Raw genomic sequence first — 16,811 nt, 5'->3', positions numbered from 1 at the left:
GGAAATGTGGAAGCTGCTAACTTGGTGGTAGTCATATCAATATATAACCTACTTATCTGTGATATGCATGCCTCATCTGCTAATTTCCACTCCACCAGATGTCTCTCCAGGTACAAAATACAGCACCTAGAATCAAATCTGGTCAACTTTCTTAATATCACCCAACCTTCACCACTGCCTCCTAGAGCTATGGTAACTCAAGACCATAAGAATGACTCACATTAGTACAGAGTTCTCACCCTCCCCTCTAAGGCACTCTTACCTCCTGAATTGTCTGTATTATACATAGTTCTCGCTTTAAGCTGTAAAACTGCATTTAACCATGCTATGTCGATGAAGGATCTACTTTCCTTCACATGTAATGTCAACTGGAAATACAATTTTGCAAGCCAATTCTAAAACCTTTCCAACACCAAATCTGACAGTGAAACATACCTTGAATGGTTCCGATCAAAATCCCAGCTTGATCTCTCACCACAGCCTCCAAATCACTCCTTACATGCCTTCCAATAATTCCTAACATCTAGCATTGCTTCACAACCCTTTGACAGGACACAAGGCTCTTCATTCCCTAAAAACAGATGACTCCACCATTATCCTCCCAATGAGCAAGGGATCTACCACTGTCATACTTGACTGAAGGGAGTATGTAAGTGAGGGTATCTGCCAGCTGTCTGACACCTATATGTACAGCATCTGCCATCAAGATTCCACCACTGTAACACAAAGTGACATATAGTGCCCACTTACAACTTCAGGTATCACACAAGTGCTAACATCTTAATCCATAGAACTCCTTACTCCACACAAATTATGCACTCCCATCTTTCTACAATCCTGAAAGCCACCGTCCCTTAGTTGCTAGCTTGAAAGAACTCACTGATCATATATCTGTCTTAGTTGATCAATACATGAAACCTATAATATAAAGAATCTCTTTCTATATTAAAGGCACTAACTGCTTCCTAGATCATCTGAAATCTGTGAATTCCCATTCTTGACCCTGGTAGAGCTGATCCCTCCATAAAACAAATTAGGAGTACAGCTCTTGTCATCTGGCAGTATGCTGATCTCGAATGTATTAATCAGCTTCTTTGACAAAGCTATGATATCCTAAAATCATGCACTGAAATGAAGCCCAATCTGTTTGACATTTTGTCCACCACACCAAGAATAACTCCCAACCCCCCCTGCCCCCCTTGAATCTCCACAAAATCATGTTCAGATGCTACACTCCTTCTATACTCATTTCTCTACTCTATGGCTCCTACTCCTGTGGCTATCCCTTTGTAAGGCTTGCTCTATGCACACTGGCACCACAATCTATATTAACTTTGTAACTGGTAAAACATATACTATCTAAGGGAGAGCCACCTGTGAAACACTGTTCAGCCTTCTGTTTTGGTATGACAACCACCAGGCTGTCAGTAAGGATGGATGGCTATAGACAGAAGGTGTAAATTGGCATCACACAATATCCTGTTTCAAAATATGCTCTACAACATGATAGACATAATCTTTGTGCCTGTTTCATCACTACATGTGTCATCTGGCTTCTTCCCCTGGACAACACTTTCTCAGAACTCTGCAGGTGGGAACTTTTGTTGCAACATGTCTTTGGTTTTGCCACCAACCTGGCCTTAATTTACATTCATTTCTTTGGTTTTATCATTTTTTATCAGTAACTATTTTTTTCAGATCTTGACCGAGTGCAGTCCTCAACAATCAGTCTTTACTTGTAATCCCATTCTGACCCAGGCTCCTGTGCAACTTTTCCGTAACACTCCCTATTTCCTAAACTCCGCCACTCCTTCTCCTTCAACCCTTCTGCCAGAAGGAGGAGCCACAGCCTCTGATAGCTTGCACATTACTTTATTCTGTTTGTTTCCTCCTGTCACTGATTGGTGTGTGTGTGTGTGTGTGTGTGTGTGTGTGTGTGTGTGAGAGAGAGAGAGAGAGAGAGAGAGAGAGAGAGAGAGAGAGAGAGAACTATTTTAATCATGCCATTCATATATTACACATATGTACGCAGACAACAATTTGGAAAATATTTTGTCGTTTTCTTGAATTTTTGTTGTAATGATATACTTACCAAAATACATTCCTCTAAATTCTTGGCAGGACCCCAATGAAACATGCCTGTAGAATCATACTTCATCTCAGTTTTCTCAAAATCAAAATCTTTGGCTTGATCATCAGCTATTCCTACTTGAAGGCCACCATTGTTGTTCATGTTGTTGCTCCCTGAGTTTCTACTCGTTGGCCTGAAATGACATCAAGAATTATACAAATATTTAAAATGCATATAGTTACTTGAATCAAACAATGGAAAATCCAGGATGGAATGTAACAATATTATAAAAAGGAAAGTTGCCACTTACCATGCAACAGAAATGCTGAGTCACAGATAGGCACAACAAAAAGACTTTACAAATAAAGCTTTCAGCCAGTAAGGCCTTTGTCAAAAATAGACTACAGACATACACACACACACCCACACACACACTCAAATGCAACTTACACACATGAATGCAGTTTCAGGCAACTGAAACTGCAACCGTGTGTGTGTGTGTGTGTGTGTGTGTGTGTGTGTGTGTGTGTGTTTATTTTTGACACAGGCCTTACTGGCTGAAAGATTTATTTGTTATAGTCTTTTTGTTGTACCTATCTTTGACTCAGCATCTCTGCTTTGTGGTGAGTAGCAACGATCCTTTTCATAATATTGTTATATAGTTACTTGAGATAGCTACTGAATAACTATGACCTAACTTGAACATTGAGAAAAATAAAAATTGTTTGAAACATGCATTATTATTAACGGATATCCTTGGGATTTTTCGTGTCATGTTTGATTTAAGGCCTTTTTGCTGATTATTTTCACTATCAGTCTAATGGCTTAATGCTAATTTTAGAATAATAGAAATTTAGTGTGAACAGCAGTAACAGTACAGTCATTGTCTACTGTGGGAATTATGATGCCTAAGTCATATGAAGAAGATGTGTTGCATTACAAAAGGTGTGCTGTAGATGTCTGTGATGCAAAAGAATCACTGAGTTTATATCATGTACAGAAAACTTTAAAAAATCATGATTCAGATGATGTACAAGTTCATTATAGGTATGATATTAAGCAAATTTTATTTTTTTAAATTTAACTGCCATGCTACGGGACATAGATGTTGGACATGGATACTGGATAATTCAGATGATGAAAGATAAAGAAAATGACTGTGAGCCATCTTGTAGTTACACCAATGGCCACAATGAACCTAAATTAGTATGGTTGACCTGGGATATAAATCTTGCTCCTTTAATATGCATGAGATTACGCCATGTTTAGTCAAAGTGCCCTCAGTGCCTTCATGTAATGATGGAGAACAGTTGTTTTCAGCTAACTTTCAGCATTTAATAACTGAAAGCACATCTAAAACACCTTTATTTGTGAAACAAGCAATATTCTGAATAAATATTGGTCAAATTGTTTTCAAACACACCTCTGCATAAAAACTATGTGGCAGATTCTAGAAAAGAAGTACAAATCTGAATCACAGATGAGGAGATCTGGAGCATGCGCAGTACATTATCAGTTGGAAAAAGCATGAAAAATTATTGGTATGACAGACAGTATAAAAATGAGACTTAACTATGACCAGAAAAATATTTCTAAATTCATCACACACAGGATACAAGTACAATCTCAGCATTTACTTCAATGATTATATCTACACTCTCCTAACACTACATCTTCATGCTACTTTGCAGAATATACTGTATAAAAAATATGCAGAACCTACATCAAATAGTAGTTTGAGATATATATAATTTTTACCAAGCAATTTACTTCAATTTCAAAATTTGCAAATAAGCTGACTAAAACGGATATTTACATAATAGAATGAAACTTAATGATGTTCCAGCTGAACCTCCCTGTTGTGGTAAGATGTGTTAGATATAATTAGTTATTGATTGGTAATGAATTGTCTACATATTGATTTTTCTGTTACAATTGAGAAAATAAATATAAACTTATAAGCACAACTATTTACCAAGCTATTGCTACTGCCATTGTTCGAGACTGTGCGCCCAGATTAGAAATTTACAGATCAACAATACAAATCTTAACAATATTACAATGATTGTCCTATAACAGAATCCTCATTGAAATGACTAACAGATCTTCTGTTACATTCACTTATCAACATCATGCAGTTCACATATGGTGGTCATCTATAAGACACAAACACAAAAGTTTACCTAGTGTTGGGTCACAGACGCAACAATTTTCTGAAAATATCCAGTCCATGACCTCATACATATTCCACAAGCCATTGTATGTTGGTTGGCATACCACTACTAGTCATTTCCTTTCCTGTCCCACTCACAAACAGAGTGAGAGTGTCTTGTTTAACAAAAGTGTTACTTGTCTTTTGAGTGGTAATTAAAGGTAATTGTAAAATATTCACTGCTGTCAACTGTTACCTACCATGAAAGAAAAAGCGAACTGTAGGATTTACAGTATTCTGATGTGCCCTGTTAGTTTTAGTGGATTTTTCATTATAGGTTTATTTCTGTTGACTTTAATCTTTCTCTATTTTATCCTCTAATCTCTTTGGAATTTTGTTTTCAATTCATGATTAAGTGAATACACATTAGAATTAATGTTCATTTAGCAAATTTCAGTGTACTAAAATCCAAAAAATTATCTTATGTTATACATTTAAAAGCTTTTGACTAATGTCCTATAAGCCATTAGTACTATTTCAACAATTTTGTGTCAGTACATTTATTTGTGAGGGCTAAAAAGTTTGTATGCTAGAAGCCAACAAAAAAATTAACAATCTTTTTAAAGGAAACTAAATGAAGTGAGAGAATATGAGAAACAGAGACTGCATTTAACCTACTGCAAGTGTAAGACTGCATTTAATCTACTGCAAGTGTACAGAAAAATGTAATTTTTTCAGCCTATTGGACTACACCACATCTTTTCGATTTATTCCAAAATGCTCTCAGTGTACAAAAACCTTATTTAGATGGCATCTCGGGAAAGAAGAAAGATTACAGCTTAACGTTCAGAGGATAATGTGGCCACTAGAGACATAGTACTCACACAGATGGAATCTACACAAGAATTACAATCAATAAAGTATCTCAGTTCCCCCCCTCAAAATTCACAACATCCAATGCTATAAAATTTTTTATTATATTTGTCTTTAAGCGGTTACATGAAAGTAGAGGAGTCAATATAATAGAGTTCAAGTGGTAATGATCCAATAGTATTGTATATTCTGATGAAGGCCTCTTGTAATACCTGTAGTGACAAAACTGTTGCTTCATTGTACAATAAGTCATAGTTTGCAACCAAGAAAAATTTTATGGAAACTGACCCTGACTGAAAAAACAATCAACAGTACATGCCAAATACAAGAATCAACTACAGGACTTTGCTCCTCAAATATGCAGCATGCTTCATTCAGTTTCACTAACATTTGTAAAGTGTACTTTGTGTTACAACAAAGTATTAAGATAATTTTGAAACAATAAATTACTTGTTTTACATTCATATGGCATAAAAATGGAGTATTCTTTACTGACACATAGATGTAACACATCTTGATCGTTTGATGTATAACTGTAACAACACTGCAGTAGATTGGCTTCTGCCTCCATTCACACGATATAGATGACAATATTGAGATAATTAACTGCTGTTTTTTTTTTTTTTTTTTCAAAATAGAAACTGAATACAATACAGTATGTGAACAAAGTGAAAAATACTTGGCCAGATATTCAACGATGGCATTTTTTAAAGTAAAAATGCTCTTTTTGTCAATGTAGCTTCCAATTATATCAGTCTTCATTGCCCAATATTTTCACAGTGATTACATTCCATCCTGAAGCATAATTTTGGAATTTCTGAAAAACATAATCTATTTTTGGTATAATGTCTTTAGTGTACTCAAAATGTTTTCTACCCTCCATTTTCTTTTCATATGGAAAAAGAGATGGAAATGAAATAGCAACGAATAGGGTGAGAAAGGTAACTAATGACCTAGCACTGTTCTGATTTCCTTTTTCTCTGGCATGAAATTACAGACACATATCTCTTCCACACTGAGAAACTTATACAAGGAAACAGTTAGATTATTTTTAAAATGGTCATAACATGATGAAAAATTTGTTTCACGTAAGATTTTTTGTCAGTATTCAAAAAATACCACATAAACCTTGTATAAAGTTTCTCATAATTAATACCTGCCCCCACAAGTCATAGAACATGACAAGGTAGGGTAGCTTGTGTGCCTCAATGATACAGATAAGAGAATTGTAGGTACATTCACATTGTAGGATGGGAGAGGTCATACTAGCAAACAGTTTCTGAAGAGATGTAACAGCATTGCCAGTAGTTGCAGTGGCAATCATTTAAGTGACTGACTGATCTGGTTTTGTAATATTAGCCAACATGGCCATGGTACATTGGTATTTGAAGACTTGCGGTTGTACTGTATGGTTTAAGAATGTGGTATCCTGCTGGGTAAAATATTTCCAGGAGTAATATACCACCCCATCCAGATTCCATATCAGACACAGCCAGGAGATCAATGGAACAGGCATGCAGCCTGTTCACAGTTAACATCTTTATCCTTTATCAGCCAAGGGAGGGGGAGGGGGGCTGTAGAGTGAGACCAAGGTTTGAAGACAATAAGCATGTTCAAATGGACATAGGTCATAACAGTTTGCAGAAGCTTGTACAGGATAGACTACCTTGGAGAGCTGCATAAAACCAGCCTTTGGTCTGAACCCCATGACAACAAATAAAAATGAATTACAGGTACCAGAAACAGAGATCAATGGGTGATCATTAAATGAAACACTGAGTGCGAAATTCCTTGTCATCTATATAAATAATACACTCAGGTGGCACCACCACATGTATAAATTAACTGAAAATTCAGTTTTTCATGATTTTCGTTTTGAAATCTCTCTCATTGTTTTGACTTGCAGACAGAATTCCCACTGATCTCTATTTATGGTACTTATAAATAATTTTTATTTGTTAGAATTGCATACTATCACTCACCACTGTCATACCGGATAATCATGTGGGGAAATACAGCTAAGTATTTATTCAGCAGAAATATGCAGTAAAAATTATTGTAATCTGTCAGGTATTTGTAGTGGGGCTGGTTAATGGTGACTTGTCCAGTGTTCATTCCATCTTACTGTGCAATATTTCAGCCACTGACAGAGCTGTCTTCTTCAGGTGCCATATGCTGCATTATTATGCGTATTCGTTGTCTGGTATAGTTCAACAACCAATGCAGTAATATCTGTCAGGTCCTGTGAGCTGTGTTGTTATGTGTATTCACTGCCTGGGCTCCACCCTAAGTGTTTGGAATCCAAGCAATGAGTACACATAATAACATGGCTAACAGCACATGAAGAAGTTACCTGGATGAGTCAGTCATTGAAGTATCACACAGTAAAATCTTTTGTATTCTTCACTGTCCAAAAGCTGCAGATGTCCCTCTGGCTTTGTTACTAATGATGTCATTCTTTCCATTGAGACTGGGCTGCAAAAAATCCTGAAAACTCCATACCTCTTCTGATCCACACACTCCCACTTCCTGCTTACTTCTTAAAATACACAAAAACAACCATCATGGATATCCCATAGTAACTGATATCAAAGTCTCCACTGAATTTAATACCTAAACTGTGACATCTGTCACTCCTTTCACATTAGATGCCCCCTTTCTTACAATCCACACAACCACAACAAATGTATCTGCTCCACCATTCAATGCCTCAACACCCACACCAACAACCTCTCTCAGGTTTTCCTCCCGCACGACTACTACTCAGATCTTATTCGCAAATAAGACTTCATAGCAGTATCACTCTCTACTCTACTCTACCCTACCCTTCCCTACCCTACCCTACCCTACCCTACCCTCCCTCCACCCCCCCCCCCCCCCCCTAACCAATCCCATCCCTGCCCTGCCCTGCCCTCTGCCTAATGCAGTTCTCACATCCAAAAAATTTAGAAGCACATCCCTTGTCATTCAGGACTCTATACAGTACTCTGCCAAGACTATAATTTTTTAAAATGAAACCCTGAAATGAAATTCTCTCTCTCCCTGATATCCTCCTCACACCATCCTCTGACGCTACTGTCACCTCTCCACCGTCTGCAACATCCTAGTCAAACCACATGACATTCCCAAATCCTTATCCCTACCCAAAGGTTTCTATTCTGGCAATTATCACCACTGTTAAATCTGCCATCATGCACCAGTATAAGAAAAGAAGCACTGGTCCCACCTTGCCCCTTTCAAAATAGCCATTTTTCTTCTAATTTGCATATATAAAGTAATATGGAATTAATTTTTATATCAATGAGATTGAGTAAATTAGCACTATAGTCATAGCTGTTTACATTTTACAGAAGTAGCTGAAAAAGGGAAATAGATAGGTTGAAGTTAAATATAGTGGGAATTAGTGAAATTCAATGATCAGAAGAATTGGATTTTTGGTCAGGTGAGTAGCAGGTTATAACCAGAAAATCATACAGGGGCAATGCAGAAGGTCTAAGAATGAACAAGAAATCAGGAATGCAAGTGAACTACTGTGATCAGTATAGTGAACAGACCATCACAGCCAATACTGAGAAGACCACCACAGCCTACAAGACAGAAAACCGCAATATTCAGCAGCAGTAAAAGTATAAATAGGTACAGCTTCTGAAGATGAGATATGGTCTGAAAAAAATATATGATGAGAAAAAAAATATTCAGTACATCACAAGATACAAAAATTTTACTGTGACGGCAGATTGGAATTTGAAGGTGGGGAAAGGCACCAGGAGTAGATGACATTCCCTCAGAATTATGCGATCTTTGGAGGATCTATTGTGAGAAAACTGTTACACTTAGTATGCATGATGTATGAGGCATACAAAACATCCTTAGACTTGAAAAAGGATGGAACAAGTCTAATATGAAAGAAAGCATGTGCTGATAGATGTGTGTTTAGTGAAGTTATGTTTGCAAAATACTAATCTGACTTATCTATCAGTTTGAGATATGGAGATATGTAGGAATAGGTAAGGCAATACTGATCCTATGATTTATCTTAGTAAAGAAGCTGAAGACAGACAAATCCATATTTACAGCTATTGTAGATTTAGAAAATATTTTTGACAATGTTGGCTGGAATATACTCTTTGAAATTCTGAAATTACCAGGGATAAAACACAGGCCACAAAAATTGCCTATGACATGTTCACAAAGCAGACTGCAATTACAAAAGTTGACAAACATGAAAAAGGGGCTATAATTGAGAAGATTTGAGACAGGATTGCAGCCCATCCCCCACGCTATTCAGCCGGTGCAATGAACACATGAAAAAGTAAAACAAGGTTAATGGAGATTAATAGAATGAGTCAGGCAATGTTGGGGCTGTTAGGTTATGAAGTGAGACACTAAAGGCAGTACACAAGGTTTTTTTTATTTGGGCAAAATAAGTGATGATGCCAAAGAAAACAGGACATAAAATACAGACTGTCAATAGTCAGGCAAAATATTTATGAAAAAGAGAAATATTTCAACAGCTACCATAAACTTCAGTGTTAGGAACCTGCTCAGATAGCTGAGCATAATAACGTGCTCCTTCTGGGACACAGGGACGTGAGCCCAATCCAGATTGATCTTTTTCGCAGATAACAACAGTGGCTGGTGAGGTGGTCAGTCTGGATGTGGTTTTTAGGCAGTTTCCCACATTCCATTAGGTAATCACTGGGCTGGTGCCCACATCCCATCTGAAATACATGTTACGTAAACATTTAGAAAATGATCTCACACATTCACTTGAGATTTAAATATACAGATGGTGTACACAGACTCTGTCCTGGGAATTGATAAAAGACCGATGACCATAGATGCTTAGTCTATCTACATCCACAATTATCATTATTAGTGTTCAGAAGTCTTTTCTGAATGTATTAGTTTGTAGGTTATGCTTGTATGGAAGTTAAATGTAGCCAATAAACAGTATAGGCAAGAAGAAAATAGAAGCTTTTGAAATATGGTGCTACAAAGGAATGCTAAAGACCAGGCGGGTAGATCAAGTAATTAGTCAGATACTAAATCATATTGGTGATAAATAGATTTGTAATACAACTTGAGAATAGATTGATAGGACACATTCCTGAAGTGACAGAGAATAGTTAGTATGATAATTGAAGGAAGTGTAGGAGATAAAATTTTTAGAATGAAACCAAAGCTTCAGTACAGTAAGCAGCTCCAAATTATTGGTGAAGGGTGCAGTGTTTATGGAGGTCTGAAAATATTTGCACAATACAGTCATGGAGAGCTCCATCAAACAATTCTTTGGACTGATGAATACCACAAAACACTACTTTTTCAAGTAAAATGTAATATATTCTTTCTTCAGACAATCCTAGAATGTCAGTTATATGTGAATTCCATAGTCCTGAAGAAATATTCATTCAAAAGATAACTACACTCCCAGCCTTCTTTAGGTGCCTGATGCTGACACAGTGCCTCAACTATTCAGTGAATTGTCACCTTTACTCCTTAGATAGATAGTTATTTCCATATATCATTTGAACAAATTATATCATACTCCTTTAATTGCTCATTGTCTAGTAAATGCTCAGAATATTTCTTGATGTTTTCAGCTGTAGTTGAGGACTTGGGGTGTCTATCATTTTGATCATCTTCAAGACCATTATATATAATGGTTAAAAATGGAACAGGCTTTTTAGAAACCTTCATCAACTTTGGATGAATTTCTCTTGGTGAAAAATACCAATAAAAAGCAAACATTTGTATATTCACCATATATGTGTCAGGTTTCAATTTTGTCCAGTGGGATAATGTGAGAGTCACAAGAATTTACCAAATATTAAGCACCACTGCATCAACACAGCAGAGTTACTTACGATAATTCTCCTGTATACATGTTTTCATATTGATTTTTGTGTTATTCTTTGAATATTCATTGTAGTGAATTTAGTTATCCTAATTATATTGTTTTCAAGTGTTACAGTTTTTGAAAACAATGGTTCATGAATAATATTAAGTACTATTCAAAAGCTGCTGAAATTTGAATTTTGCATGCAAATAGTAACAAAAAATGTGTGTGAAACCTTATGGGACTCAACTGCTAAGGCCATCAGTTCCTAAATAGTAACACATAAACTGAATAACACTTACGAGTATCTCTTTATATCCTTCTTGAATGATTGGTGCTAGTTGTTGAGTACTCTGGTTAGCTGTGCATTTATGGTTTTATGGTGGATGAGATTAATGAGCAGCTTTTCTATAAAGTTTTGATTTCAACTTTGAAAATCTGCTGCAGAAATGCACCAAAGCTTTTGGAGACAATTTTCTAGGCCATTCATGGATTTACACTGGTGTAAGTGTTTAAAAATGTGCAAACATGGATCTTGTGAGGCTGACTGTTCGAGTCAGCCATCAGCTGACATTACAACAGAAAACATTCAGAAAGTGGAGGACCTGATAGTGCAAGGTCATACACAGACCGTTAATGATCTCTGCAATACCTGAAATAAGTTATGGTGCATGTGAACATAAACTTTTAGAGGAATTGAACATGACAAGGGCCACAGCAAAAATTGTGCCATGATTATTTCAAGGTGATCAGGGGCAACATTGCCTGGAAGTCAGGAGGAAACTTAACCAACTGCTTCAAGACAATCCAAAATTACCTTTCATGTTGTCAGTAGTGACAAAAGTTGAGTTTGGGTTTATGATCATGACAATAACCCGCAATCATTCTAATGGAAAAGTCCTTATTCACCTCAGGAAAAACAAGACTGGTAAGTATTGAGTAACATTATGTCCATGTTGCTCTATGTTTTTATTACTGAAAGGATTGTTTATAAAGTTCTCCATCCAGATCAGCTGGTTCATAAAGAGGCCTGTCATGAACTTCTCAGGTTATAAAATCTATGGTACTAAGGTATGATAATTTTTGTCACAATAACCAGGATTAAAACAAAGATATTTATCTGAAATTCATAGGTAGCAACTCATTAAATCGAGTTACTGACCTTATAGATGTCATGGCAACAGCGATCTTTCTATGCTTTGATAAGTCTGTTTCCCTTGCAGTCAGCAGACAAAATTCCATTGGTGTGCAACACCTACTGTAGTTTTCCAGTGATGATTAATGGAAGAAAATGTATTATTCTGTGAAATTCATAGTTAGCAGCTTATTAAATCAAGTTACTGACTTTGAGATGCCATGGCAACAGTAATTTTGCTATGCTTCAAATGATTTTGTTTCCCTTGGAATCATCAGATAAAAGCCATGGGTATGAAACACTCACTGTAGTTTTCTCAGTGATAATTAATGAAAGCAAATGTATTATTAATTTATTTGCATAGATGAATCTGTTTGTTGAAAGTACCACACACCAAGCTATTAAGAGTTTCATCAACTGTTCTATTAATGAAACGGCCGGGGTATGCTGTCCAGTGTATTATCTACTTTCTGCTTAACTCTCAATGGCTCACCCATAATAAAATTGATCTTTCTACTGTATACTTAATATAACTACACTGCCTGACAGAAAAAGTGAAACATAAAACATATTGTCCGGTGTCAATGCAACTTCACGCTCATTCACAACATTGGCAGGTTTATAAACGAATGGAGCTACAATTATCCACATAGAATGACCTCCAGAATGTATTAGTGTTGCCCATGTTTGTTGTTGTTACCACATATGGTAGGATATGTAAGGGACGCAAACAGCATCAGGCGCTGAATCAATACTGTGAAGGACACGGAGCTGCTGCACACCGAGCATTATCAGCACAGAGTTTGAAAGGGGCCTCATTGTGGGTCTACATTTAACCAGTTAGTCAAATTCTGCAACATCCACATTTGCAGGGCATTTGGATGTGACAGTGGTCCAACATTGGACTGCATGGGAATATGAGGGTTGGCACACTTCTCCTTGATGTTCTGGTCAACCACATCTGACCATCACAAGGGACGACTGCTGTACAGAGCACCAAGCACATCGTAACCCATCCACAACTGCTCCTGCAATCTAAGGATAAGTAATGAACCATTTGCAACATTATATGTCATCCCACACCACTGGTCAGAGACTAGCAGTAGCTGGATTACAGAATTACCCTCCCATGCGTAGACTGCTGTTAACATCATAACACAAATGGCTGCATTTAGATTGATGCAGTGACTGGGAAGCAAAGACTATGGATGACTATGATGTTGCATTGTGTTCAGCAATGAACCGTGGTTCTGCAATACTGTGGATGATTGATGTTGGCATTTATGGCAATGACCTAGAGTGTCATTCCACTCTTCCAACACTTAAGAGAGGAACAGCACTGTCACTCCTGGCACTGTGTTGTGGGAAGCTGTTGGGTATGACTTAAGGTCACAGCTGGTAGTGATTAATGGAACTAAGATGGCAGGTCACAAATATCCTGCACACCCTTGTGATACTTATCATGCGACAGAATCATGGTGCCATTTTTCAAAGAGACAATCCACATATGGTACATGTAGCTATGAACTGTCTGCCTGATGTTTAGGTACCCCTGTGGCAAGCAAGATCCCCGTCCGTGATAGAACATGTAAGAGACCATCTTGGATAACCAATTTGTTGCAGTGCCAGTACATAGGATATGTAATGCCTTTACGACACCCTTTCCAATTGAATTATTCCATGCATCCAGGTCAGAGTGAGATCAATGCCTTACTAGTAAGTGGTCTTATACTGTCAGTTTCTTTGTAAATGTGAATCAATTCTGCTATTACTGAAATAACATCACATTCTCTTTTAACCTGTGAAACTTCATTTTGTTCCCTCCTCCCTTCTGGGTGCTTCACCTTTTTTGACAGACATTGCATTTCATTCCTATTCGCCAATGACCTACGCTTTTCTCTTGCAGACTTCAAGTGCTTTGCAGATTTGTGTTTTCAGAAAACAAATACATCCATATAAACAACATTATACTCTTTGAATTTGAATAAACTAATATCATTTCCAGAATAATTAATTAGCTTTCATTAATTACCACTGACAAAAATACTAGTGAGTACTGCACATCAACTGAATTTTGAAAACTGACTCTGATGGAAATGAAATCATTAAGTGGTGTCATGATATCTGAAAACACAGCAGCTTGGTTTAAAATTTTGCTAACTATGATTTTCAAGTAAATATTTGATTGCTAATCCTGTCATCATCTTCTTGGAGTGTAAGTATGTTTTATGAACCACACCACTTTTGCTCATGATTACCTTAATGACAGTGTATTTGTTTTGACTGTGAACCACAGATTCAGATTTCTAATAATTTATTTATAATAGTGTAACACATACTAAATGGTATTCACCATCATCATCACATCATCAGCCACTTATCCACTGCTGGATAATGTCCTCCTCCTTTTCAGATATATGCATCCATATTGCTCTTGTAGATTGTTTAAATGTCATTAGGTCTTTGTTTCAGTTCTTCCTTGTCTTCTGGAATCCAGAAAAAAAACTTCTGTGGTCCATTAATTGCCCATTCACCTAACTGCATGACCTGCCCACCTCCATTGCACATTCAATATGTTGATAATTAGATCTGCCACTCCAGTCATTCGCCTGACCAATTTGTTTGGTTCCCCACATTTTCCAGTTATTTTTAATTTCATTTTTTCATTGCTAACTGAGCAACCCATTGATGATAGCAAACAAGGTTACTCTGCCTTTGACTCAGGTTCAATCCTTTCTACTGTCTCATGTTCAATTTTTGTATTGCTCTCTTGTTAAGTTTCATGAAACCAAATGAAAAACATATTTTGTGACACGGTCTCTGGCAGGCTGCTTGAATTTGCACACATGAGGGATTTATTTGTTAGCTTCGACACTAATTAACTCTGAAACAGTACAACATGTTGAATTTTTTCTTAACAATTATTTCTCAGTATAAATTATCCTGCAACACTCTTATGAGGTTTTCGTACTGTTTATGACCACCCCGTATCTTGTTGTTGTTGTTGTTGTGGTCTTCAGTCCTGAGACTGGTTTGATGCAGCTCTCCATGCTACTCTATCCTGTGCAAGCTTTTTCATCTCCCAGTACCTACTGCAACCTACATCCTTCTGAATCTGCTTAGTGTATTCATCTCTTGGTCTCCCCCTACGATTTTTACCCTCCACGCTGCCCTCCAATACTAAATTGGTGAGCCCTTGATGCCTCAGAACATGTCCTACCAACCGATCCCTTCTTCTGGTCAAGTTGTGCCACAAACTTCTCTTCTCCCCAATCCTATTCAATACTTCCTCATAAGTTATGTGATCTACCCATCTAATCTTCAGCATTCTTCTGTAGCACCACATTTCGAAAGCTTCTATTCTCTTCTTGTCCAAACTATTTATCGTCCATGTTTCACTTCCATACATGGCTACACTCCATACGAATACTTTCAGAAATGACTTCCTGACACTTAAATCAATACTGGATGTTAACAAATTTCTCTTCTTCAGAAACGCTTTCCTCGCCATTACCAGCCTACATTTTATATCCTCTCTACTTCGACCATCATCAGTTATTTTGCTCCCCAAATAGCAAAACTCCTTTACTACTTTAAGTGCCTCATTTCCTAATCTAATTCCCTCAGCATCACCCGACTTAATTAGACTACATTCCATTATCCTTGTTTTGCTTTTGTTGATGTTCATCTTATATCCTCCTTTCAAGACACTGTCCATTCCATTCAACTGCTCTTCCAAGTCCTTTGCTGTCTCTGACAGAATTACAATGTCATCGGCGAACCTCAAAGTTTTTATTTCTTCTCCATGAATTTTAATACCTACTCTGAATTTTTCTTTTGTTTCCTTTACTGCTTGCTCAATATACAGATTGAACAACATCGGGGACAGGCTACAACCCTGTCTTACTCCCTTCCCAACCACTGCTTCCCTTTCATGTCCCTCGACTCTTATAACTGCCATCTGGTTTCTGTACAAATTGTAAATAGCCTTTCGCTCCCTGTATTTTACCCCTGCCACCTTTAGAATTTGAAAGAGAGTATTCCAGTCAACATTGTCAAAAGCTTTCTCTAAGTCTACAAATGCTAGAAACGTAGGTTTGCCTTTCCTTAATCTTTCTTCCAAGATAAGTCGTAAGGTCAGTATTGCCTCACGTGTTCCAGTGTTTCTATGGAATCCAAACTGATCTTCCCCGAGGTTGGCTTCTACTAGTTTTTCCATTCGTCTGTAAAGAATTCGTGTTAGTATTTTGCAGCTGTGACTTATTAAGCTGATAGTTCGGTAATTTTCACATCTGTCAACACCTGCTTTCTTTGGGATTGGAATTATTATATTCTTCTTGAAGTCTGAGGGTATTTCGCCTGTTTCATACATCTTGCTCACCAGATGGTAGAGTTTTGTCAGGACTGGCTCTCCCACGGCCGTCAGTAGTTCCAATGGAATATTGTCTACTCCGGGGGCCTTGTTTCGACTCAGGTCTTTCAGTGCTCTGCCAAACTCTTCACGCAGTATCGTATCTCCCATTTCATCTTCATCTACATCCTCTTCCATTTCCTTAACATTGTCCTCAAGTACATCGCCCTTGTATAGACCCTCAATATACTCCTTCCACCTTTCTGCTTTCCCTTCTTTGCTTAGAACTGGGTTTCCCCGTATCTTATTTTAATCTTATTACAAGTGATTTTCAGGACTTCCTTCAAACTTGTCCTATAACATTCTTCCAGAAATTGCTGAATTTTTCTT

At 37.2% G+C, this 16,811-nt stretch overlaps 1 protein-coding gene across 1 annotated transcript in view; it reads right to left on the bottom strand.

Moving 5' to 3' along the window:
* LOC126462459 (calcium-activated potassium channel slowpoke) overlaps positions 1–16,811 on the bottom strand; it is a 915,336-nt gene that overhangs the window by 165,211 nt on the left and 733,314 nt on the right. The window contains exon 20 of the mRNA XM_050096074.1: positions 2,093–2,264. Within this exon, the coding sequence (XP_049952031.1) occupies positions 2,093–2,264 (172 nt within the window). The remainder of the gene's footprint in view (positions 1–2,092; positions 2,265–16,811) is intronic.

Source organism: Schistocerca serialis, chromosome 1, assembly GCF_023864345.2.
Source record: "Schistocerca serialis cubense isolate TAMUIC-IGC-003099 chromosome 1, iqSchSeri2.2, whole genome shotgun sequence".
Lineage (NCBI taxonomy): Eukaryota > Metazoa > Arthropoda > Insecta > Orthoptera > Acrididae > Schistocerca > Schistocerca serialis.
Note: the sequence above shows the minus strand (reverse complement) of the source record. Positions and strands in the feature narration are given on the sequence as shown.